Below are 25,119 nucleotides of genomic sequence, written 5' to 3'. Positions count from 1 at the left end.
CACGTGAGCTGATGGTGTGTGTTTTGCTGCCCCTGACTTGCATTTCCTTTCCGTTGGTGCATTGTCTCATCAGTGAACTTCTCTCCCTTGTAGACCCTTCAGAAAGAAATCCAGGGCCATCAGCCTCGTATCGATGACATTTTTGAGAGGAGTCAGAACATCATCACAGAGAGCAGCCCCAATGCTGAAGTGATCCAGCAGAGACTGGCAGACCTGAAGCAGCTGTGGAACCTCCTCATCGAGGAGACGGAGAAGCGCCACAAGCGCCTGGAGGAGTCCCACAGGGCTCAGCAGTACTACTTCGATGCGGCTGAGGCCGAGGCCTGGATGAGTGAGCAGGAACTCTACATGATGTCAGAAGAGAAGGCCAAGGTGAGCAGCTCCACAGCAACACCAGGCTGGGTTCCATTGCTTTGCGAGAGGGAGGAAGGTGGCGTAATTTAACACGGCACTACTCATGTAATGGCAGCAGAACCAGATTGAATTCCTGGTGAAACCTCGAGTGGTTGTCACTTCTACCTGTTATACACCTGACAGTGTGGAGGGTAGGTCTGGCTGTACAGAGCCAGGGAAGCATCCTCACACTCTGTATGGCAACTCTGCTGCCTTGGCTGTAAGGTTGGAGCTCCCAGTGTGGCCCAGTCAGGTCCAGTTCAGTGTTAGTTCTGAAGGCCAGCACAGAGCACCTGGCTGTGAAACAGGGCCTGGTACCGCTGTCACCACTGTCACCACCTGGTACCAGCTTTGACTGCCAGTGACAGGAGACCAGCACAGCATCACACCATACCCAAGAGGACATGAACTCCTGCTTTCCAAGGCAGTGTTAGTGCTGGATCTTATTTGTGTTGACATAAATGCACTCTGTTCACTGCCCTGGTAAAATACAGCTCAGCTTTGTGTCAGTGTAACACGTTCTGTGGGTGTTCAGTCTCCAGTTAAGAAGGGCTTGTTTTCTTTTTTCTATCTAAGCAATGCAAATAAGGAGTATTAATGCAAATAGTTAGTTATGCAAAATATTCTAATGAAAAGACTTATTGACAATACCAGTTAACACTGAGAGTTGGAGGTTGTTTTTCTTCCTCATAACCGTGAAGTTACAGTTGGTTTTTGTTGGAACTTCTCCAGACACTTTGGTGGAGAATCCATTGGCGTGGGCTCCATAGGATTTCTTTTCTTTGCCCCATGCTGTCACTGAGAACCCTGACAAGTGATGTGCCTAAAACTATTCCGTGTTTCTGAGCCCTGCACAGTCACCAGTGCTGTGGGAACACACAAAGAGCTTCAGAGAAGAGGAAACTCCTCCTGCTCAGTGCACAGCTGATGTCATTTTGTTCTGCATCCCAGAGGGGCTGCTGCATTCTCTCTTCCACTGTTATTTTGCTGTCTTTGGGCACCATTTGCTGTGACAATTGTTATATACCGCTGGCAGAATGACTTGTTTTCAAGCTGTACTTGGGAGCAGGTCCCTATAGTTCTCCCTGCCCATCACTGTTTGCTCCCACACCAGCTGAACCTGCTGTGTGGTGTTGTTCTGTGGAGTGAGGGCCTGACTGTCCCTTGCTGTCCCCTCACAGGATGAACAGAGTGCCGTGTCCATGCTGAAGAAACACCAGATTTTGGAACAAGCTGTAGAAGACTATGCTGAAACTGTACACCAGCTTTCAAAGACCAGCAGAACTTTGGTGGCAGACAACCACCCAGAAAGGTATTAACTGCCATTTTTAATTGGATCATGAGTTCTTTCAGTAGTTCAGTCCCTTCACTAGGTTGTTCTGACCCACAAAGACTACAGCACAGCCCAAGTAGCTCAGAAGAGGAGTTCAGCCTCACTCAGTTCAAGGTGCAAGCTGGACCACCCTGATTTGGCCGGAGACAGAGTCAGTACATGCAGCTGCTGATTTACCCTCAGCCAATGCCTGTGGTGCCCCTGTGCAGGCTGGCAGTGCCAGGTCTGCCAGCACTGCTCAACCTATGGAGGTCTAGCAGTCCTCAGGGACAAGGTCCAGACTGGCTCTTCCAGCCAACTTCCAGGTCCAGCCCCTAAGGTCACAGTCACTTATCCTCCCCAAAATCTGCCTCCTCTCTTTGAGATTTCAGCAGAACCGGAGCCTGGAGTCAGATGCTTTAAACATGGGCATATTAATATCTTGCTTTTGGTAAATTGATCTCAGCTTCCATAAACGGCTTTCCCTGGGGGAGAGTTCAGGAAGCTTTAGAACCGTTTTGCTGTAGGAGCTGCAGCTCAGCACACAGAGTTCTGCACTGGCTTCAGCTGCAAGGCTGACTCCACTCTGAGGCTGATGTGTGTAACTGCTCTGCCTTCGCTGGGACTGGCTTGGGACAGACACCCTCTGCCCCCGGTGGAAGGTTGTTACTGAACTCAAAAGCACTCTCTTGTGGTCGTGATCATTTCTGATGAGAGTGGATTTCCTGGCTGAGCTGTCTGAGTACTGGAATAACATCACCAACTTTACAAGGCAGAGGGAAGGCACTCTGACAGGGCTGTATGGTTCAGACAAATATAGGCAAAAGAGACAGCCAGTAGAAATATTAATACTGTGTGGAAATGCTGAACTTTAGGGGGTAAAAAAGCACGAGTGCTGCTGAACCTGGACACAGAGTTTAAATGAGAATGAACTGCCCCTGCCTCAGCAGCTCAGATCCTGACTGTAGTTTTGGGAGAAGACTGGCGTGGTCTGTGGCCAGACAAACAGAGAGCTTGGTTCTCAGCTCTTCTCTCTCTACAGCCAGAGGGTTTTAGTACAGGACAGACAAGTTTTCCAGCTGCTGCAGTCACCTCTGCCAGCAGAGGGTTGGTCCAGCATGTCCCAGTCCAAGCCCTGCATGCAGCAGACGTGCATTCTGTGGGTGAATCCCCTGGGGAAGGGGTTTGTCCCGTGCTGTGGGTTTGTGAGCACAGTGCAGAGCCAGTGCAGAGCCAGGGCAGACCCAGGGCTCCCTGTGTTGCAGCGAGCGGATCAGCATGCGCCAGTCCAAGGTGGACAAGCTGTACGCCGGCCTCAAGGACCTGGCTGAGGAGAGGAGGGGCAAGCTGGACGAGAGACACCGCCTGTTCCAGCTCAACCGCGAGGTGGACGACCTGGAGCAGTGGATTGCGGAGAGGGAGGTGGTGGCAGGATCCCATGAGCTGGGCCAGGACTACGAGCACGTCACGGTGAGTTCCTGGAGGTGCTGCAGGCCGACCTGCCCTCCCTGGGTGCTGCACACACTGAGTGGTCACTGCAGACCATCTCAGGGTCACTCTGTAACCACGGCACTGTTGCTCTGCCCTCCAGATGCTGCAGGAGCGGTTCCGGGAATTCGCCCGAGACACCGGAAACATTGGCCAGGAGCGTGTGGACACTGTGAACCACATGGCAGATGAACTCATCAACTCTGGACACTCAGATGCTGCCACAATTGCAGAGTGGAAGGACGGACTCAATGAGGCCTGGGCTGACCTCCTGGAGCTCATTGACACGAGAACACAAATCCTTGCAGCCTCTTACGAACTGCACAAATTTTACCACGATGCCAAGGAGATCTTAGGGCGTATTCAAGACAAACACAAGAAACTGCCTGAGGAGCTTGGCAGAGACCAAAACACAGTGGAAACACTACAGAGAATGCACACGACGTTTGAGCACGATATCCAGGCCCTGGGCACCCAGGTGTGTGACGGGGGAACGGGGGTGTGGGAACCTGAGCGGGGCAGTTCTGCTGCTGCCCTTGGCCCCTCCGTGCCGGGGACACAGAGCACTGCCAGCCCCTTCCCGAGTGGATTGCTGTGGGAATAACTGCACCTGCCTGCTTCTCTGTCAGTGCCTTAGGTTGGTTATCTGAAAGAACCATCTGTAAGTACACAGGTTTCTGAACATGGCAGCAATTGTTTGACATTGCTCCATTTCCTGCCCTTGGGTGAAGAAGAAATGATAAAGGCAGAGAGCTTCTGTATTGACTTAAAGTACAAGTATGAAGAAATGTGTAAGCCTAGTTGGTTTGTTGGGGTTTGGAGTTTTTTGGCTGGTTGATTGGTTTGGGGTTTTTTTGTTTTAAAAAACACCAAAAAGCCCCAACCAAACCCTCTTGTGCCAGGCACTGTTTATCTTTCTGAGAGGCAAAGGAAGTCTAAAGATCTGCACAGGGGCTTTCTGACTTGATTATGAGGCTGGGCATTCTGATTTAAATATGGCCTTTCCTGGTGCTTCCTAAAGGCAGTCTGGAGAGATTTAAAGTCCACAGTCCAGGCTAAGATTTTTAAAAGCACCCAAACTTGATCTAATTCCAAATCTTTTGAAGTCGAGATATGTTAAGTACAAGGCAGCAGCTGCTCATACAGCACATGGGGGATTCTAAACCAAAATACAATGTTCAGCTGCCAGAATGAGAATTTGGGAAGAGAACAAGTTGCTAAAGGAACAGAGGAATTACAACTGACTGCATTTATCCCAGTAGGTCAGGAAAGAGCTTTTATGGCCAAGCTGCCAGCCAGTTCTTGGTTATGTTGCAGTTTGCACTAGAATAAAGGGGAGAGAGCAAGCATTTGATTTTCCAAGTGTTTTACTTTCTGAAGCTGTAGATTTTATACAGAAAATGGGCGACATTCACAAAACATCAATCCCAGTCTCTCAAAAAGGTAATTATAATCAAGCCTTAAATGGAGGAATATGTAATCATAGCACAGAGCTGTGGGGAAAGCACTTAGGGTAATTTTTGGCTGGAACAGCCAGAGCACTGAGATGGATCATTATGAGAGGCATGATCTCTGTGCCTGTAGCTAGAAGGCAGTTTGTTTTGATGTTAAAAAAAATAATTATTAGGCAAGAGCTAATAGAATGTTTCCTGGCTTGAAAAATACGTGAAACAGTCAAGAATTAGCATTTGATGTCCCAAGACACCGTTTGAAAGGAAAAGAGATTTCTAATAGTAGTAGGATCTTAAAATTTCCAAATTTTCTTCTCTTTGAAGTCATTATCTGCATTTTTCAAAAATCACCTCTGTCAGCTGAAGTAGTGGTTTGGATACAGAGATCCTGAGTGCCATTGTCACTTGTGTGAGGGAGGGGAAGGAGATGTGCTGGTGAAAACGGCCCCCACTTGCCGTGACATTTAACAGTCACTTTGTTTTGGCACCACGTTTTCCAGCAGCTTTAGGCAGTGGCAAATCTTTGCTGTTTTGGGGGTCCCTTGACTTAACAACAGAACAGCCCTTTTAGTGCTGCCAGACCAACTGCATTTACAGTGATGGGGAGCCATTGCAGTGATGAAGGAGCAGCTGCAATGTCCCTGTGTGTGTGATCAGCCCCTGAGGGATGTGTCTCTCCCCCCCAGGTGAGGCAGCTGCAGGAGGATGCCGCGCGGCTCCAGGCCGCCTACGCCGGGGACAAGGCCGATGACATCCAGAAGAGGGAGAACGAGGTGCTGGAGGCGTGGAAGGCGCTGCTGGACGCCTGCGAGGGCCGCAGGGTGAGGCTGGTGGACACGGGAGACAAGTTCCGCTTCTTCAGCATGGTGCGGGACCTCATGCTCTGGATGGAGGACGTCATCCGGCAGATAGAGGCCCAGGAGAAGCCAAGGTAACGTGAGCCATCTTCTCCATGGCAAGATAAAGCTGCAGGTTGTAGGAGCAGGTCAGTGAGGAACATCTGTCAGAGCTGGTGTCTTGGCTGGTGGGGCAGCAGCTCGTTCTGTGTGGGGTGGGGCTGCTGGAGTCATTGCAGTGCCAAATGTGCCCAAAGAGATTCGGTCTCTCATTATCCAGTCTCTCATTCAGATGGTTATCCAGTCTCTGGTTCAGGTGGTTATCCAGGGTCTCATTCAGGTGGTTATCCAGTCTCTGGTTCAGGTGGTTATCCACTCTGATTCAGATCAGAACGGTGCTGCTCCTGAGGAAAGGCTTCTCGATCTGCAAAGACAATCTAGGAATCAATTCTTTTGTCCTTCAGTTTGACAATGTAGCTTGTTTGCAGATGTAGCAGCCGTTAACTCCACAATACGTGGTTTTGCTCCTTTTTAGGGATGTCTCATCTGTGGAGCTGCTCATGAACAATCACCAGGGTATCAAGGCGGAGATCGACGCACGGAACGACAGCTTCACCACCTGCATCGAGCTGGGCAAGTCTCTGCTGGCCAGGAAACACTACGCCTCTGAGGAGGTACTGTGCTCCTGGGGGGCCTGGGCTGGCCCAGGGGGACAAACTGGCCCTGTGTCATCTACACAGGGGTAATCTGTGTGTTCACGGGGACATATGTTACCTCAGGGTGGGAAATCAGTGTACAATCTCACCCTGCGAGCTCATGTTAGGGAGCAGAGGTGGCATCGAGGTTTAAAGGGTCATTTTCAGCCCAGGGAATGCAGAATTCCTCTCTACATTCTGCTCTGCAGAGAGGGGAAGGTGACTTCCTTGAGCAAGGGCAGCTGTGAGACAGCCTGGACACTGTACAGGGGAACTGGAATGCTGTGGAGAGGCCTGCAAGGGGGAGGAGCAGGAAAAAGTTTGTCTTGCAGGGAGTAATTCTGGGGAATATTAAGAGAAAACCATATCCAACTGCTTAAGGCCTTGATTTGTTTTCTGATGTGTCCAGGCAGAGAACAGAGGCTTAACCTGTGTATCTCCAGCCTCCCTCTGGGGGAGGGAGGAAAACTAAACACTGGGAGCCACTGCCCACTGAGGGAGGGGAGGGGTTCTGGAACAGCCCTGAGCAGCAGTTCTGCACTGTTTGCTGTGAAAAGGGCAGAAGATACAATCCAGGACTGCACTGTTTATGTCTGTTTGTTTGTTGCACCCTTTTAATCAAACACTCTTGGTGCTGTAGTTTTTAACAGACACTGAGTGCTTATGCAAATGTGATATTTTAATGCAAATGTCATATTTATTTATACTTGGAAGAGAAAACCAGCTGTTGTTTCCCCGTTGAAGTCACTTCCTGACAAACTCCCAGAGTGTCTGTCAGTGCCATTGGCTGCACAGCGTGTGGGGGTGAGCAGGTTTTTGGTGCCTGTGTAACAGCCCTGCCCTCTCCTCTCCCCCCCAGATCAAGGAGAAGCTGCTGCAGCTGACAGAAAAGAGAAAAGAAATGATTGACAAATGGGAAGACAGATGGGAGTGGCTGAGACTGAGTAAGGACACCCTTGGATTTCTTCTGGGCTGGGCCATATCTAACTCTCTTCACTGTGTCTTTCTGAGCGTTGGAAAAAAACCCACAGCTCCTTTTGTGTTACAGAGCTTGGAATGTGTTTGAGCTGGAATAGCTGCCAGGCTCCCACTTGTTGATAAGTAAATGATGGAGAATTGGAAACTAAGAAACTGCACCAAAGGTCTTGCCCTATAGATCAAATTTGGAGCTCGCTGCAAGAGCTTTACCTATTTTGCAGGTGTCACATTCCAAAAGGATGCACTGTTAAAAATAGGGAGCAGTAAAGCCCTGCTACCTCCTGCATGTGTTGTGCCTGCATTTCCTGAGGGGGTGCAGTGTGGATGGGCAGTTCACTGACAAAGGTGTACTTGTAAACACCACAGTTTTGCAAGTTTTACACCCTGGACAGCCCAGCTCTGACACTCTTAACAAGGGCTGTGAAAACCTGCAACTGTAGCACTGTGGAGAAGCAGCTGAGGTGCAGAAATGCTGTTTGCTGAAGGGAGCTGCAGCTGCTGTCCAGCTGTTCCCTAGACAGGGCAGTCTGAGGGAGGAAACCAGCAGAGAACAAGCTTTCTATGCTGAAGTTAGTAGGATACAGCAGATTAGAACAAAAACCCCCCACTGAACTTGCAAAATTAAATAGAATAAATGAAAGTGGGCCTTAAATTGCATTTTTCCTCAAAGCAAAGGCAGCAGGAGAATGGTGCTAATACCTGTCCCCTCTGTGCTCAGTTTTGGAGGTGCACCAGTTCTCCAGAGATGCCAGCGTGGCCGAGGCCTGGCTGCTGGGCCAGGAGCCCTACCTGTCCAGCCGGGAGATCGGGCAGAGCGTGGACGAAGTGGAAAAATTAATCAAGCGGCACGAGGCGTTTGAAAAGTCCGCGGCCACCTGGGACGAGAGGTTTGCAGCGCTGGAAAGGCTGACCACGGTGGGTGCCTGGGCCTCTGCTGGCCAATCCTCTGGGCTGGGGCTTGGGAGCAACTCCCACCATCACCAACCTCATCTGCACTTGTTGATCATTCGAGTGGCCTCAGCCAACCCCCCAGAGCCCGAGGGTTCCTGTCCCCAGCGGTACCAAACCCCCTGGGGAATTGGAACTCAGCAACCTGCAAGGAAAAAGCTTCGGTGATAAATGACCTCGGGAGTCAGCAAGAGCTGCCTTGAGACAGGAGATGTAAGAGCTGAGCAGTTTGCTGCAGCCCTCTGCCATACCAGCTGTGCTCTAAGAGGGGGGTTCTGAGCGAAGAGACCCAGATCCAAACCCTTGAAATGATTTTTGGCTAAAGATGACACTGGTGGGGAGGGGGCCTTGGCAAAAATGTTTGTTGTGTTGTGACTGCTCCAGTGCAAGGCTGTGTTGTCCCCTAGAAAGACACAATAAGGGAAAAAACCCCAAAGACCATTGTGAGCCCAGCTGCAGTGTCAGTAATTAATGCTTGGGGAGCACGTTGCCATCTTTGGAGAACAGTTTGGCTTTAGACACTAAAATTTAAGTGACTTGGTTTTTCACACACACTGAGTGTCACAGCTGCAGACAAAAGGAACTGGAGTTTCTCAGCATCTCCACCAATCAGGCTGGTTTTTGGAGATGGTTCATTTCAGGGATTCAGACGTGGAACATTTTAATTCTGTGTATGGCAAGCAGACAAGAGGATGGCACTTTTTGGTATTTTAATAACTTGGGTTGTTTTCTTGTTTGTCTGGGTTTTTTTTTAATAGAATGAATTGGAAAACAGCCGTGGCCAGTGGTTATAAATAACCCGCTGCCCAGGCTCCACTCAGTGTCAGAGGGTCTGATGCTCTGTGCCCTCACTGGCAAACTCAGTGCCACAAACTTGGCGTGCCCGATGCTTTCCAAGACTGCTGCCTTCCAATTGTATTCCAGTTCACTTTAATTTCAGTTACGTTTTAGAAAAAGGTACAGAGGTGTTTTTAGTTTCTAGAAATCATCCTGAAAAATGGGCAGTGCTTTTAACTGCACAAAAACCCGTTTCCTTTCCCAGCTGGAGCTGCTGGAAGTGCGTCGGCAGCAGGAGGAGGAGGAGCGGAAGAGGCAGCCGCCCACCCCGGAGCCCGGCCCCAAGGCAGAGGATGCAGACTCCCAGCAGCAATGGTGAGTCCTCAGGCTGAAAACAGGCTGTGAAAGGAGGGGAAGTTGCTGGATTTAGTAATGTGACCCTTGGTTTATGGGGACAGGACCTTTCCCAGAGCCCTGAATTCACTGCTGAATTGAACATTCCCATTTTCCGTCCAGTGTTGTGACTGCTGAGGTGTCCCTGGCCTGAAAGTAGAACTGCTGGTTTTACAGCCCCTGGGTTATGAGTTACAGTTTCTGAACAACCTCAGCTTTTTTCTTGGATGAGCATCACTTACAGATTTTAAGCCACATCCGTGGAACATTAACATTTATGAAATTACTTATGTGAGAGGAGGCTTATTTGAAAGGTAACCGTCAGTAAAGTCTGGTTTGATCTCACTTCACACTGGATTTATTCAGTTGGGCCTGAGGATTTTAGGAACTTGCTTAAATTTCTTAAATTAATATTCAGTAGGAAAATCTCATTTTGGTGAACAAGACACGTGACTTCCAAGAACTTAATACAGTTTCTTTTCTCCTCTCTCCAACAGGGATGGGACAAAAGGAGAGCAGGTTTCCCAGAACGGTTTGCCCTCAGACCAGGAGTCTCCACGGGTTAGTTACCGCTCCCAAACCTACCAAAACTACAAAAACTTTATTAGCAGACGGACAGCCAATGACCGCTCGTGGTCTGGACTGTGACACAGAGTCATGTGCAGCAAAAGACACCTTTTTTCAGTATGGGTTACTGGTACTGGTTTCATCTTTTGGCTTCAGATTTCCCTGCTGCTTTTCTCTTCCTTCCCATCAGTTGACTTTTATTTGATTAGCAGCCCCTCGGAGATATATTTGCTTCACTTTAATCTTTGTTTATTTGAATCTCCCCACTGACACTCAGTTGCTTTAAGGTGACACATTTATTTCATGTTATTGACTGTGAGTTTTTCATGTCGCTAATAGTATTAAGATTTTCCAGCTAAATCGTCCTTTATATGAGTAATTGAGATTATTGAGATTACAGCCTAATGAAGAAGAGCACTAGACCCTGACAGGTATGACGCATCGAGCTGTACTAACAGGTCTCAGCACGGCATTATTCGATATTATTAAATCAGCTGCATTAGCAAGAGAGTTATTTACAAGGCCAAAGATAATCCACACAAGTGAGCTGGGCAGGGAGGGGGGAGTGTGACTCTGGACAAATAAAAGCCTTAAGGTTAGTTGTATAACATTCCATGCAGAATGGACTCATTGACTGCAGAGACAAATAAACGTGAAATAAACGTGAAATAAACCATTAAAACCCAGTATCTAGATTTATCTGGGGGTTTAGTCCTCACGAAGGGTTGTGATCTTGCTGGAGAGCTGTGCTGGGCCCTGTTTGGCCTCAGTCCTGTCCAGTTGGCACTACAGCAATTCAGTATCCAGGCACTGGAGAGACAGGGGGGTAAAAGAGAGCAGGGTGTTGTCCCCTGGGGAGAGCTTGTGATGCTTTAAAAACTAAATAAAATACATTGGTCTAAGATCCAGCTCTTTATTTTACCTAGAGGCAGGCGGAATGCTCCATGCCTTATTGGTTCCTTCTTGGTAGGGGGGGTGTCCCAGTGGGGTCAGGATGCATGCCAAGCACCTTGCTGTGCAGCCAGGAAAATGCCAGGAAATGTCTCCAGAGTTAATGCAACACAGGAGCTGGGCCTGGCTCCTCCCTCCCTCCCCTTCCTGCAAAGCCTCCTTGTTTCAGTGAATGCTTTGAGTGGTGAGAGAAATGACACATCTTGTTGTTCCTGAACCTGGCTCTCCGAGGTCACATTCCGTGCAGGAAGGTCCCTGGCAGGCTCAGATCCATGGATATCAGGGCTCTTGCAAAGCAAACACACGTCCCAACCAAGGGCTCTGGAGGAAATGCCTTTCAGCACAAGTTTCTCTTTCCAATAGCCCACCCCAGTCAGGTCTGAGTCTGCACACAGACTCCACCAGTGCTCAGGGAACTCAGCAGTTCCACCTTCCTCTTTCTGGAAATAAAGCCTTTTGGGCCATCTTTAATATTCAATTACAAAGCGAGCTGTTGTGCATTCTAATGTTTATAAATTCTGTACAGTTGTGGCAGGGATTGTGAGGGACCTGCAAGCGAGTCCCAGACCATCATCTTGTTGGTTACCACAGCCTTATACATCCCCTGTTTGCTTCTTTTTTAATTTTATTGTATTTTATTGCCACGATACATAACGCGTTTCCACGTTCATCTTTGCCATCTTCAGTCTTCCATGAGGATTTTTTAGCTGAGTTTGTTGAGCCCTGTGTTGCAGTAGCTCAGGTGTTCCCAGCTGTGTCAGTCCTGATGTGAGGCACCAGATCTGCTGCTGTTGGTCAGTGGCTGAGCAGTGCAGCTGAGCCTGTGACACGAGGATGGGGATTGAGAGGATGTGCTTCAGTAATTGTACTTTTGTCTTTCCACTTCATGACGCGTGTTTTTTTTCTTTTGTCAGGATAACAACATATAGCTTCTTAATGCTTTTAAAAGTTCCCTGTGACTGTGTGGGCACGCCCTGGTGACTCCCACACCAGTGCTGCTCTCTGTGCCTGTAAGGTGTGCCAGCTCTCAGGGCAGTACAGCTGGAGCTTCAGACTCCACCATCCACGAAGCCTTCACGTGTACTGGGGCTAAAAATTAGTGTGTAGGAGTAATTTAGAGAGAGAGAGACTCTTTTGTTTGTATTAGTGCAGTTATATACAAATTCCACTTTTATGATGAAGAAAAATTAATGATGTCATAGATTAAGGTCATCATTTTAGACACTAGAAGTGTAAGATTTCACCTGTTTATTACAGCCTGTGGGACTGGCTTAATGCATTAGAGAGGTCCTTTTGCCAGAACAACCTGTCATCTCTTTGCATCTGGAACAGGCAAATCCATCTCTGTTTTTTAAGCTGTGCTGCAGAGCCTTGAGTTGATGAACTGAATATAATGTTGCTTCAAGCACTGTGAAAACCAAAGGGGTGTCTCCTGTCGTTGTCACCAGCTGTCCTGTTGCATGTCACAGTCCTGCTTTCAGTATCTCCAGAGTAGCCACTAAAGCACCTCCCACTAACCCTGAGTCCCTTTGAGAGCCCTGTCTCGTGTCCCTGAGCCCTGTTGTGCTGTAGCAGTGTTTGCTGTTGGTTTGTCCCACGGCGCTGTCTCCGCATGTCCCACGCATGTTTCCATTGAAGTTTGTTCAGCTCCTGTTTCCTCTCCGTGTTGGTGACACATCCTTGGCAGAGCTGTTCGTGATTCCCATTTATTTTGCTTGTTTTCTGTTAATTGTAGATAACACGTGACAAGGAAATAAAACCTGACAGAGCAGCAGGAAGGCTTTTCCTGGCCCTTTGACAACCAGTAGAACTGGGCGTAGAAGTCGCAGGTCTGATGGTGTGATTGAAGCTGGCAGTTGTCACTTAAAGCCACAGGGCTGCAGATTGCAACTGAATTCCATGTTAGTTCCCAGGAAACACCTTAAGCAGCTGTGCAGTGGCTGCTGGTGTGAGGCTGGCGTGTTTTCCCTAAGATTAGTGGTCGTAGGTATCCCCAGGGCAGTCACGTTTTCACGTCTTGCTGGTATCGCCCCAGCAAACACGGTGCTCTCGGTGTCAGGCAGGGGACAGGTGGTTCTGGGGAGTTTATCTCATTGTGGGGATGAGTTCCTGTGATCTATGTAATTCCTCAGAGGCCTCAGGTCCCTCAGACAGGGCTGCAGCAGAGTTTGAGGGGCAGGAAGTGTCGCTGGACAGAAAGATGTGCAAAGGGCACTCTGTGTTCCTGAAGGTGATCTGTTGGCTGTGGGTGACCCCTGGTTAAATGAGGTTCCAGGGGTGACTCGCTGGTTGTTCATTCCAACACCTGTCCTCTGGCAGTGTTCAGATAATCTTCAGCCTCATCTATTGACCCTCTCCCCTGCTTCAGTCCAACCTTTTTGTTATATGTTGAGATTTGGATGCAAGTAGTGAGGTTTGGTGGTTTAGATCGATCCTAATGGTGAAGGAGCAGCGTAAGGCTACACATCTGTATGGGCAGAGCAAAGCAGAGCTGACTGCAGTGCAATGTGAGCTGGGATCCTCTCCCTGTTTCAGTGGGCAGTGTCTGGGTTATGGGGGTTTAGGTTGCTGAAAGGCAGTTAACCAACCCTTCCCATATTCAGAGCAAGCTGACACTCAGATCTTCCCAGGTCCATGCGTGAGGTACGAGGTGTGAGGTCCAATAACAGATACCAGGCAGGTGTAAGAAGTTCTAGCAAACGGTGGCAAAATTGAGTTTGTTGCATAATAATTCGGCTGCTTTTGATTTGTCCAGGCCATGTGCAGAAGTGGGAATGTCTAATTATTGTGCCATTCACAAAAACCTGCTTGTCTGCATAAAAACAGTCCAGAATGTTTGTAATCTACTAGAGCATTAGCAGCACTGAGCTTTAGTAACTTGCTAATAATAATACTACACACTGGTTGTGTAACTCCTGAGCTGCTACCAACAGCTCTAGATGTCAAAGTAATGGTACAGGAAAAAAAAAACACTGGGACCAAGCTGCATTTCAAAAGCTTATGGCCATTAGGATTCCAATTTAAATGATTTTTGGATGAATGGCTCCTGAAGACGTCGACAGCTTGAGCAGTGAGAGCTGCTGGAGTCACGGCTGCTCTCTGGGTATCGCTCCCAGTGCGACAGGCAACGCGACCAACAAAGCAAGTGATGGGCAAGGCCTTGGTTCTGTCTTTGTTTGGGGGTAAATAGCTGTGTGATGCTGTGTGACTGTGGTGGTTTTCAGTTCCTTTAACCAAAATCCAACCCACCTAATAACGCCAGTCTGAACCAGACCTCGATAATTGACTCGTGACCTCATTTCCCTTGTCTTTATGATCCAATATCCTAACTGGGATGGTGGAGATGAAATGCATGGTGTAATCTCTCTAATTTCTGCATGTTTTGATTTTGTTGTGTCACTAGGGGAACGGGGAAAGTGGGAAAGGAGCTTTTACAGAAACAAATGAATTGCACACATTTTTGTAAATGCTCCTGGGCGATTGTGACATCTTTCTCTGCTGACTCATAGTTAATACCTTTTATGGACTTTTAATACCCCAGTAATGCCATAAATGTATTTAAGGTGGCTGATGTGTATAACTTCTACTGTTCCTCTAGGTCTGCAGAAAGTGTGATTGTTACTGTTCCAAACATTGGAGTACTTAGCAACAGAATCAAATGCTCTCATTTTAGGATAACAATATATTAAAGAATATGAATTGACCAGCAGAGCAAAGCACAGTAAAATTCACACTGATGTTCATCTGCTCTTATTTCCCCTTCTCTCCACCTATAAAATGGGTACTAATCCATTCCTACCTTCTAATTTCCTTGGCCTCCTGTGTCTCCATGGAGTGCGAGAGAGAACTTATTGGCCTGTGTCATTTTCCAGGCAAAGTTTATACACAGCCACGTTGTGCAGGGAGGCAGGTTAACTCCAGGATGCCCCAGTGCTGGGAGCTGCAGGCTGAACGTGCTCTCCACTGTTCCCAGGTGGCAGAAACTGCAGACACAAACGAGATGGTCAATGGAGCTGCAGAGCAGAGGACGAGTTCCAAAGAGTCCAGTCCAGTTCCTTCCCCGACGTCAGACCGCAAAGCCAAGACCGCTGTTCAGGCCCAGACTGCTGCTACCCTTCCAGCCAAAACCCAGGAGATCCCTTCAGCTCAGATGGAGGGCTTCCTGCACCGCAAGCACGAGTGGGAGACACACAGCAAGAAAGCCTCCAGCAGGTAACGTGCCGGGGCAGGCCGTGGCGGCCCAGAGGGCTGGCCCAGATGTCACACAGCTCGCACCAGCCCTGCTGCCATTGTCTCCTCACAGCTCCCAGAGACCTCCCAGGCTCACCCTCCTGCTGCTGCAGGGACTGTGGCTGCAGGGCCGAGCAGTGTATGTGGGGAAGGCTAAAGATATTTGGTAGGAAAGGCAGCATTGGCCATATGTGGCAGGTGGAAAACCGAGGCACAGAGATAGCACAACTTCCCCACTGCACAGGAGGGATTTGTGGCAGCAGTGGGATTTGATTCCACATCTCTCAAGTTGTATCTTACTACAAGAAAAGAAAACCACGTAGGTGTGAGACCAGAAATGTTCGTATTCTTCTGACATTTTGTGTTTGCACATTACCACTTCCCACCTACTCTGTGATCTGTTCAGCATGAGCAGGAGATGATTGGTGTGCCAGAGTCGATTCCATTCCCAAGGACCCGGGCCTGCAGGTCTCAAACAGGCAGAGCTTTGAGATTTGTCTGCACTGGAAAAGCAGACTGGGGGTCCTTTGTGACCCGAGAGAGCTCTTGGAACCAGAATTGTGACTTGGCTGACGAGGAAAATGTTCACAGCAAGAGCTGAGCTACAGCAACATCTGTGGGGTTTGGTAGGAGCCCTTGGCAGAGCTGAGATCACACATGAGTACAGTACTCCAGGATTTGTGTTCCACTGGGGTTGTTCACACCAGAGAGTGCCTTGGAGGCACTGACAGCCACCAGCACTGGGTGCTGTCTGGGTGCTCTTATTTCCAGTAATCGTTAATTTTCACAGCTCTATTAGAGAATGAGGCACATGGTTTGTGTCAGTCAAGGATCTCACACACAGTCCATTCATCAGTTTGCGGCACAGTGAGAACTCCTTCTACAACAGAGCTTGGCCATTAAAAGGTCAATGGGTTTCTCTCCCAAGAATGCAAAGTGCCCAGTCTGCCAGAGTCCTCCCACAGTGAGGACAGGCTGGTGTGCTGTCACAGGGAAATGTCTGTTCCATGTGGCTCAGTGGCAGTGCTTTTGGCTCAAAGCTGTGCTTCCATGAGAGGATTCCCTGTGTGTGGTTTATGGGACAGTGTAGGCTGTATCCACATCCTCACACTGAACTAATCTCCATTATCTTACAGAAATAATGGTGTTTGGTTTCCCCACTTCTGCCAGCGAGAGCATCAGATTCATAACTGCCCTTGTTGTTTCCCATGTGCCCCAGGTCATGGCATAACGTGTACTGTGTCATCAACAACCAAGAGATGGGCTTCTACAAGGACTCCAAAGCTGCTGCCTCGGGCATCCCCTACCACAACGAGATCCCCGTGAGCCTGAAGGACGCGGTCTGCGAAGTGGCGGTCGACTACAAGAAGAAGAAGCATGTGTTCAAGCTCAGGTAAACCCGGGCAGCAGTTTGCCCTCAGGGAGTGCTGTGGTGGGTGTGTTCACTGTGTGAACCCAGCCAAGCTCTTCCCAGCACTGCCACAGGGGCTGTTTGTCAAAGGCAGCCCAACACACCGTCACGGTGATCAGTGCACTTGCTGTCTGGGACCAGGCCAGGTGCAGGTGCCTGAAGTAGGAGCCTGAATTTCACAGTGCCTTTCACAGCTCTGCAGCTGCTCCCTCTGGAACTGATTGAGAAGAACGTTCATGGTTCTGCTCTTCTCAAAATCAGGCCTCTTGTTTAGTGTTTTCTGTTGAATTTAGGAGACTGCTGAAGACACCTATCACATTTTCAGGCCCAGAACACGTAGTGACAGACCATTTCAGTTTGAACTATGTAAAGGACCTGTTGCTCAAAGGTTAAAAAAAAAGGCTTTTCCTTGTGAAACTGTGCATTTTACTAAACAACCTTCAGTTAAATAAATCTTCAAAATATTTTATCTTTACACAGATGCTAGGTAATCCTGACTTAATGAACTGATCAGGTCACAAGACAGAGGTATTTTGGTTTGGGTTTTTTTGGAAGAGTATAATTTTATATTGGTACAGGAATCCTCTAAAGATGTTAGAATCCATATCTGGGCAAAATTTGCTTTATAGAAAATATATAGGGAAATATATAGCAAATATTTAGGGAAATGTAGCTTTCTTGAAGACAGGCCTGCAGCTATGTGATTCATCCTGTAGACTATTTTAAACCCCTCTGAATTGCTAATGTAAGGATGTGCTGTTCCAAATGCAAAGTTAGGCAGGAGAGCTAGCTGCCCTTTTTTCCCAGTGCCCCATCATGTGCACCAGACCCCTCGGGTACTTGCAGGTGAATATTTTCTTTACTCACTCACTGTTATTTTACTGTTTAATACTCAATTTCATTTCATAAAGAGATGTTAAAATGCTTGGGGTTTGTGGGGAAAGATGGGGAAGGCTCCTGCTGCCCCTGGCTCCTGCTTGTTCAGGTGCCTGGCCTGGCATTATTCAGTTGTTTTTTAATTATTATGTATCTTCACATGTATTGTTAATTGTTAAACCATTTGAGTAAAATCAGCACAGGAATCCAACAGAAGGGAGACCCTGGCCTTCCCTGTGAGGAGAGGCAGCTCCTCCTCCTTGCCACCAGTGCAGTCCCTGGAGCCAGCCCAGCACAGTGCCCAGGGCAGAGCAGCTGCAGGACTTTGCTGGGTTTTACAAGAGCCAGGAACACTGTGGGTGTTGTTTCCTTTGCAGATTGACCGATGGCAATGAATACCTCTTCCAAGCCAAAGACGACGTAAGTTTGCTTTTCTTGTGGTTTATTCCTGCTGTGCCACGTGTGCTGTTGTAGCAGAAGGGACACAGAGCTGCTGAGAGCTCAGGGCCCCATCACTGCAGGGTCCCTCCCAGCTCAGAGTATTCTGTGCTCTGTGCTCTGAGTGTGCTTTGATTCCGTGCTCTGCAGGAGGGTGTGGGTGATGTGCAGGTTCAGGGCTGCTCAGGTCCAGCTCCAGTAGCCACCTCTGCAGGAGCACAGCCGGAGGAGAGCCAGGGCATGACTTAGGGCCGGATTGCTCCCGTTTCCCACCGGTGTCCGTTCCCCCTCCGCCCCACGGGTCAGAGCGGGCTGTGGGTTGTAACGGCTCTCTGCCTTTGGGGCTTCTTGAAGGAGGAGATGAACACGTGGATCCAGGCCATCACATCAGCCATCTCGTCGGACAAGATCGAGGTGTCCCCGACCACCCAGAGCACTCCAGCCTCCAGCCGTGCCCAGACCCTGCCTGCCAGCGTCACAATAACCAGCGAGTCCAGCCCTGGCAAGCGGGAGAAGGACAAGGAGAAAGACAAAGAGAAAAGATTCAGCCTTTTTGGTAAAAAGAAGTGAACTCCATCTCCACACACTGCACTTCTCTGACCGTTCCAGTGGAATTCCAGCATGCGAGCTCAGAACCAATACGTTACTCTCTGTGCCTCATGTTCCTCAATGTGATTGACATTTTTTTATTTATAGAGCGTTTTAAAACAAAAAAAGCCAACAAAAAAAAAAAAAGAATCTAAAGTTACAAACGTATGAGGTGCATTGGGCAGCTTCTGTAGGAGAGGGAGGACCAGGTTTTGGGGGTTTGTTTTTGTTTTTGTTTTGTTTATTTTTTTTTTTAAATGAAGTTAATGTAGATTAGATCTTAATATTTAAACTGTTCCTCAATTTTGTGAGGCTGTCTTGGAAAATAACCCACTCCTAGTGCTATTGGTATGCAAGGCAGCGGTGCTTTCGAATCTACTGTGCACACGAGAAACCAATGTCCCAGCTCAGAGCGCTCCCTCAGCCGGGGGGGCCGCGCTGAGTCCTGCCTAGTGGAGCCTCCCCTTGCAGTTCTAACACTTCTTGAAGGGCAGCGTGTTCTCTTTGCTGTAACAGAGTGCAGGGATGTTGACTCACACACAACGCTGGTTATTAACACGCCCCGAGGCGTTTCTGCATCGAGTACCACACGTAAGAATGTTGGTGTTCCAGACGGATCAACAGGCTGAGACAGTTTCAAATAAGCTGTAATTTCAAATTGGGTTTGTTTTGTTTTTGTTTTTGTTTATTTTTTTTTTGAAATACATTATATTGTATGTTTCAGATAATTCTAGTACAAAGTATAATAAGACTAGATGTATAATAAACCCTTTAAAATCATCAATAAGTGTAAAAGTGGAACTGAAGCATTTACTGGAAAAGTAATGTTACTCAAATGGTTACTTGCTTGTCAGCTGCAGCACTGTGTGTTATAATTTTGCTACATTACCTTGCTCTTTGATACATAGTGTGCATTTCTGTCACTGTAACTATTGTAATGAAAAATTTTCATCTTACTGCACAATCAAAAATTACATTTAATAGGAATGAACTTTCAATGACTGGGCCTGTAGTCAAGAGTAGTACTGGAACTGGCTTTCAGTTGTATCGAACTGTACCTCTAGACTTTTACCCTATCTGTTAAATATATGCGATGTCATTAAATGCTTTTAAAACTAAATATGCTGGGTTAGTTTCTTATTTCATTTCTGACGATGTTAAATCATAATTTTGAAAGAGGATCAAAAATAAAGTTATTTTAAAATGTCATCTCTCCTGTGCACTGAAACTGATGTCTCCACATGTAATTCCATTCTCTCGTGCTAAAGTTCATTCTGAAATAGCTGTTTTCTCTCTTCCCACTTTTCTTTCTCCTCGCTTCCCAGCTGCCCTCCCTTTTACCCTGCTCCCCAAATTATGTGCCAAAAAAAGAATTAAATTAATATTTTGTAAAATATTTAGACGTAGATACCGTTTGTGAGAAGTAAATCCAGCAGAATGGATGGAAGTAAAGCATAAGCAGAGGCTGGGGCGATGGAGTTACCTGGACATTTACCTGATTGAGGTAAAGCTCCATGTAAAAGTTGGCAGCCAAAGCACATTATTTGGAGTAAGTGCCATTCTCCAATTTTTTACCCACCTTTTGCTCAAGTGCTTAAGTCCTTTCCTTACCTTGGAGGCTGCCTAGGGAAGCATCCAAGAGAAATAGCTCTGAGAAGCTCCAATATGTTCTATATTCAGTGAAATGTAAGAAACCTGGTTTTTAATGTATTGTAATTATTAAAATACACTCAAATATAACTTTAGGTGGAAAGCAGACAAACTGCAAACAAATGTGTTTCCAAGCGACAGTTTCCTGAACATGTGACCAATATAACAGTGTCTGAATTATTTTCATGGAGTGTACAGTGTTCTCTGGGTTTTTCTTGTTTTCCAAAGTTTTTGGTTGTTAAACAACGGAATATTCATGCTCATGGATTTTTACTCTGTAATGTTACATTGTTCCAGTCTAATTATTAGTGAAATGTAGGCTAACACTGCTAGTATTGTAAATGTAAATTTTAACACAATAGAAAAAGCTGAGGTTTAACATTATTAGAGGCTATGAAACAATGTTCTTAGTTGATTAAAGTGCACAGAGATGTGGATGCCTTAAGTATGTGTCACTTAATTGAGCTGCTGCAGTGAGCAGCGACAGATCCATCTCGATGGCCTGTGGTGTGTGATTCTGGGGTGACTGAGTTGAACGTGCCTTCAGAGTTGTTTCCTTCTTTGTCTTGCTTCTCACCGAAAGTTGTTCCCAAAAATGACTTGAATAAAAATGCTTTCTGCTTAGGAGCTGCCTGGAGGTTGGTGAGGACCAGGAGTGAGCCCTAGTAAGCCTTGGAGCGTCAGGGAGCAGTTCCCTGCAGAGAGAGGTGGTGGGTCAGGAGCAGCCTCCGGACACAGCCGGGCCAGAGCAGGCAGGTCAGTGGGCACAGCCAGGGCCAGGGCAGGGAGAAGGACTGCGGGAATCTCTTGGATCGGGTGAAGGGAGGGACTGCCGGAAAACAGCAGGAGGAGAAGAGAGACTGTCAAGGTAGCTGTTGGAGATGGGCCTGAAATGGGAGCAGCTGTCATAGCCACCAGTGGTCCCTGTTCAGAGGTGGCTGTGGCACTGCCCAGACTGCCCCAGTCACCATGGCCAGACTCCCAACACAGTTACTCATGGAAGGGGGAGGAGCTGTAGCACAGTTTAGGTCCTGAAGGGTCCTTCCCATATCCCGGTAAACTGAGTGCAGTGTGGGGGAAAACCCAGAACTCCTTAGCCATTGGAATTAAGCGTGTGTTGGTGGGAGGGCTTTCGTTTAGATTGATGCAAATAATCTAATGCAGATTAATCCATCTGTTCTGCACAGACAATATGTTCTGTGGTAGGGCTGTCCTCTGTACAAGGAAGATTAATGGTAATGGTAAAGGAAAAGAAAGGAATGATTAATCTCTGTCCTGGTGAAATATTGGTTTAGATGGTTTTTCCCTTCACCATGTTTTTTTTTTATGCTTGAGTTCACAGAGTATGGACTTTAAATGTGTAGGGTCCTTAAGAATATACTTTTGTTATTAATAACTTGCAGGTATGATGTAGTTTTGCTATTTTTGGTGGCTGTTTTGGTTTTTGCTGCCTTAACTAATCACAGGTAGCTGAAAAATACAGAAGCTTAAATAACAGTAAGTTGGAACAGGCATTAGTCCTTTTCATTAAAAAAATAATCAGAAGAACAGGCTGTGCTAAATGACTGATTAATGTTAAGAATTAAATCACTGAAGAAGTGGAATCCAGCTCGCTGACCCCACAGCTCTGTCCGTGGACTGACCAGTCGAGGCTTCATCCTGTGAGCAGGAGGGACGGGAGCGCTGGGCCAGCGCAAGTGGAGTGAGGATTCAGCTGCCTTTCTGTGTCCTGGCACTACAGTACGCTGAGGCCAAGCAGGACAGAAGTCAGGTAAGAAAGCCCCATGTTCTCCAGGTGTCCCCACGGTGGTGGGTGTGCAGGGCCTAGTTGAGGAGGCTCTAATTTATTTCCTTCCTTACTGCTCACTGTAATTTATCTCCCGTCAAGCATTTTTCTCTAGCCTTGTGACAGCAGTCGATAGATATTCTGGTTCTGGTGGATTATTGGGGTTTGCTTCCAAGGATTTTAAACAAGATTCAAGTACAAATGAGGCGAGGCATGAACCAGCCCGGGGGGAACAAAGGGAAATGTATCACAGCGTAGAGCAATGAAAAGCACAGGAGTGGGGTGTGCCGTGGTTCAGCAGGTAGCCCTGGGTGCCTGTGCCGGTGCCAGGGAAGGCAGTGCAGCCGCTGTGTGTGCTGTCAGCTGACAGCCCTGGGAGCAGCAGCAGCAGCGGAGCCGCTCGCAGCCCCACGTGGGCGCATCCGCAGTGTGTCATAATGCAGCACGTCCCGCCCCAGCGGCCCAGCCCCTGCTGCTGGGGCACAGCCTGCAGGGCAGCCCCGGCACGGGGCCAGGGGGCAGGAAAGGGGCCACTTGGCTTAAATACCCAGTTAGGGTGGAAAGGATGAGCAGAAGGATTTTGTGCGTCAGCGCGTGCGGATCCTCCCCTGCTCATCAGGCCCAGCATTCTGCTCAGCCTGGTGGTGGAGAACACCCCAGCTACAGCACAGGGGGAATACACCTTGTGCCATGAACACCACAGCCTCAGCACAGTGTGGATACACGTTGTTCCATGAGGCATCATTTACTTTGTGTCCCAAAATAATGCATTTCACAGAAAACTCTTTCACTGTTAGATGAGACGCTGTGGTGGCTCGTTACACTTTCACTGTAAAAATTACCTGGGCCTAACATGAATTTTGTTAGGAGTCTCCTATTGCTACTGCTTTTCTTTTCCTCCCACGCCCAGCGAGACAAAACTCCCTTGCTCACTGAGTGCCAGCATCGTCCATGAGAGGTCACTGTGTCCAGGGAGATGCTGAGCTGCAGCGGGGCCGCTCTCACTGGAACACCAAACCACACCGAGTGTTATCTGTGACAGCTTGGGTGAAAGTTCTCTTCACTCAGAAAGACAGATTTCTAAGGGGTTATGTAAACTCGAGGCGAGATTTAGACCCGTCTCAGATGCACCGTCGTAGGAGGGAAGCTGAGTCAAGCATGGCAGCCAGGATCTGGGAAGGTGAGGAACACCACCAGCCCTGCTGGGGCAGAGGGAAGGAGAGCAGCTCTCTGGGAAGGTCAAGCTTTCTGCAGTGATGGTCGTAATTTTAAACTGGTCACTGAGATTCCAGGAAAAGATGGCAGGAAGGCAGCCCCCATGGAGGTCTGGATGGAGGCAGGCAGTGCCCCAGCAGAGATGGGCTCTGGGAGACCGGTGTCTGGTCTCTCAGAAATGGGCTTGAGGATGCAAAATGCTCCATTTTTCCTCTTCTCTGTTTTCCCCCTAATGCTATTTCTGGCCAGATCCGAGCGTTTCATTAATGCAAATCAGTGTTCCTGCCCACAAGGAATAAGAGCTTAGAGCCAATTCCCCTGTTATGATTTTGTAGTTAAATCGTAAAATCACTGAGAGGCATCAATCAGGATTGGATTAATGTAATGCCAGGCAACAAACAAACAGAACCAGATCACAGCTCCTGCTTCTAAACCCTCCCCCCAAGGTCTTAGGGATTTTATAGAATTTAAAAAAGCATTTACAGCTCAAATAAGAGGTACCAATTTTGAAATACCAATTAATATGGCATCTCTGTGCATCTGCTGTACATTCATCCATAAAAATAGGAGATATAAAGGCTATTTTGTGGAGCAGAGATCTAGGACATAACACAGATGTTTCTGGGAGGGAAAACCTCAGTGTTCATTGTTAATCACAGCTCTTGGACATGTACAGAGTGGGCAGGATGTATCACAGAGGATTGGAGTTCATTTGAGATGTGGTGCTTTTTGGCATCTTCTATACGAGGCTTGCTATAAACAAGCAAATAAAACCAAAAAACCAAAGCCCTCAAAAAACCCAAGAGCAGGGAATGGTCCCTTGGGCAGAGAGCAGCGACTGTCATTCAGGTACTGCTCATTCAAGATGCCACATCAGTTGGTTTTTACATTTAATACCAAAAAAAAGGCAGTAAGATTATGGGATATGTGTTCCAAGCTAACAGGCTCCTTGCCACAGAGAGGGGAGAAAATGCTGCTACTATTTCAAATTTTTATGTCTCTTTTAATTAAGTTCTTCAATATATTTTAAAGTGTTAATTTTTACAAGAGTTACATTAAGTTGGAAATACATTCAGATGACTCTTTTTTTGAACAGAAACGCCCCTTTTTTATTAAGATTCACACTCTGTCTCGGTTTGTATTTTTCCTTCCCAGCCTTCCTTGCATTTGTGATGCTGAGGACTCCAAAATCCAGTATTAACACCCAAAAAAACCCAGGAGAGCAGGAGGGATATTTACGTTGTGCTGACAGTGAACAGCAGGTTGCAGCACTGAGGAACATTTTCAGCAACATGACAGCTCCTGAGAGGAAAGTAAATAGTGCATTTTTTTTAATTGAAAAAAACCCAACCCAGCCCTCAAAACCCTCACCATTAAATTAATTAATTGAATTAATTAATTCAATCATCACCATAAAATTCACTAAATTCTTGAGGGTACAGATTGCAGACAAATGAGTGAAACTGAACTTGTGTAGCTGCACACATTTACAGGTTTTTCTCTGAGGGTTTTTTGGGGCCCTGGTTCATAACTAGTGTACTTAATTGCTAAAATAATGATAATGATGTATAAAAATAATTTTTTTCTAAAACGGAGGATGTAGGTTTCCATGAAGGATTAAATACAAAGTTCAGCTTGACTACTGTTGCTCACAGCGAGGTGACAGCCACACAAGCAGAGGCTTGAAACCAGTTTTTTGTTTGTCTTTATTGAGTAGGTAAGTAGCCTATTTGTCATATCTATTAATTTTTTAATGTGATTTAGACAGTTTAGCCAAAAAAATGATAAAAGGAAAGCTATGATCATGGAATTTATTCTATTGAATAATAGTGACAGAACTCCAGGAAACAGCCGGAGCTGAGTCAGGGGAGGTTCAGGTGGGATGTCAGGAAAAGGTTTTTCACTCAGAGGATAGTCGAGCACTGCCAGAGCTCGAGGAGCATTTGGACAGCGCTGTCGGGGACAGGGTGGGATTGTTGGTGTGTCCTGTGCAGGGCCAGGAGTGGAACTCGATGATCCCTGGGGGTCCCTTCCAACTCAGGATATTCTGTGATAAAACAAGGTGTTTTGCTGGTGAAGCAGTTAAAAAAAAAAAAAAAAGGCGATTGCGAATTTGGTTGTATCTTGTGAGACTTT

At 47.4% G+C, this 25,119-nt stretch overlaps 2 protein-coding genes across 8 annotated transcripts in view; both read left to right on the top strand.

Annotated features, from left to right (window-relative positions):
- Positions 1-19,541, top strand: part of SPTBN1 (spectrin beta, non-erythrocytic 1) — a 113,876-nt gene extending 94,335 nt beyond the window's left edge. For 5 of the 6 annotated variants that reach the window (XM_027693470.1, XM_027693471.1, XM_027693473.1 and 2 more), the window contains 14 exons: positions 94-372; positions 1,575-1,705; positions 2,971-3,175; positions 3,297-3,671; positions 5,331-5,575; positions 6,016-6,154; positions 7,035-7,119; positions 7,872-8,068; positions 9,144-9,253; positions 9,769-9,832; positions 14,763-15,001; positions 16,239-16,412; positions 17,684-17,726; positions 18,099-19,541. In XM_027693470.1, the coding sequence (XP_027549271.1) occupies positions 94-372; positions 1,575-1,705; positions 2,971-3,175; positions 3,297-3,671; positions 5,331-5,575; positions 6,016-6,154; positions 7,035-7,119; positions 7,872-8,068; positions 9,144-9,253; positions 9,769-9,832; positions 14,763-15,001; positions 16,239-16,412; positions 17,684-17,726; positions 18,099-18,314 (2,502 nt within the window). In that variant the 3' untranslated portion in view covers positions 18,315-19,541. Of the gene's footprint in view, positions 1-93; positions 373-1,574; positions 1,706-2,970; positions 3,176-3,296; positions 3,672-5,330; positions 5,576-6,015; positions 6,155-7,034; positions 7,174-7,871; positions 8,069-9,143; positions 9,254-9,768; positions 9,833-14,762; positions 15,002-16,238; positions 16,413-17,683; positions 17,727-18,098 lie in introns of those variants that run through there. The other variant, XM_027693475.1, reaches the window with a different exon arrangement.
- The window catches only part of EML6 (EMAP like 6), an 88,225-nt gene continuing 80,876 nt past the window's right edge, over positions 17,771-25,119 (top strand). For both annotated transcript variants that reach the window (XM_027693477.1, XM_027693478.1), the window contains exon 1: positions 17,771-17,776. The gene's annotated coding sequence lies outside the window, so the exon portion shown is untranslated. The remainder of the gene's footprint in view (positions 17,777-25,119) is intronic.

The sequence above is a fragment of the Neopelma chrysocephalum genome, unplaced genomic scaffold (assembly GCF_003984885.1).
Source record: "Neopelma chrysocephalum unplaced genomic scaffold, ASM398488v2 Primary Assembly neopelma1_91, whole genome shotgun sequence".
Taxonomy (NCBI): domain Eukaryota; kingdom Metazoa; phylum Chordata; class Aves; order Passeriformes; family Pipridae; genus Neopelma; species Neopelma chrysocephalum.
The sequence above is the reverse complement of the archived record's forward strand: the minus strand, read 5'-3'. Positions and strand labels throughout refer to the sequence as shown.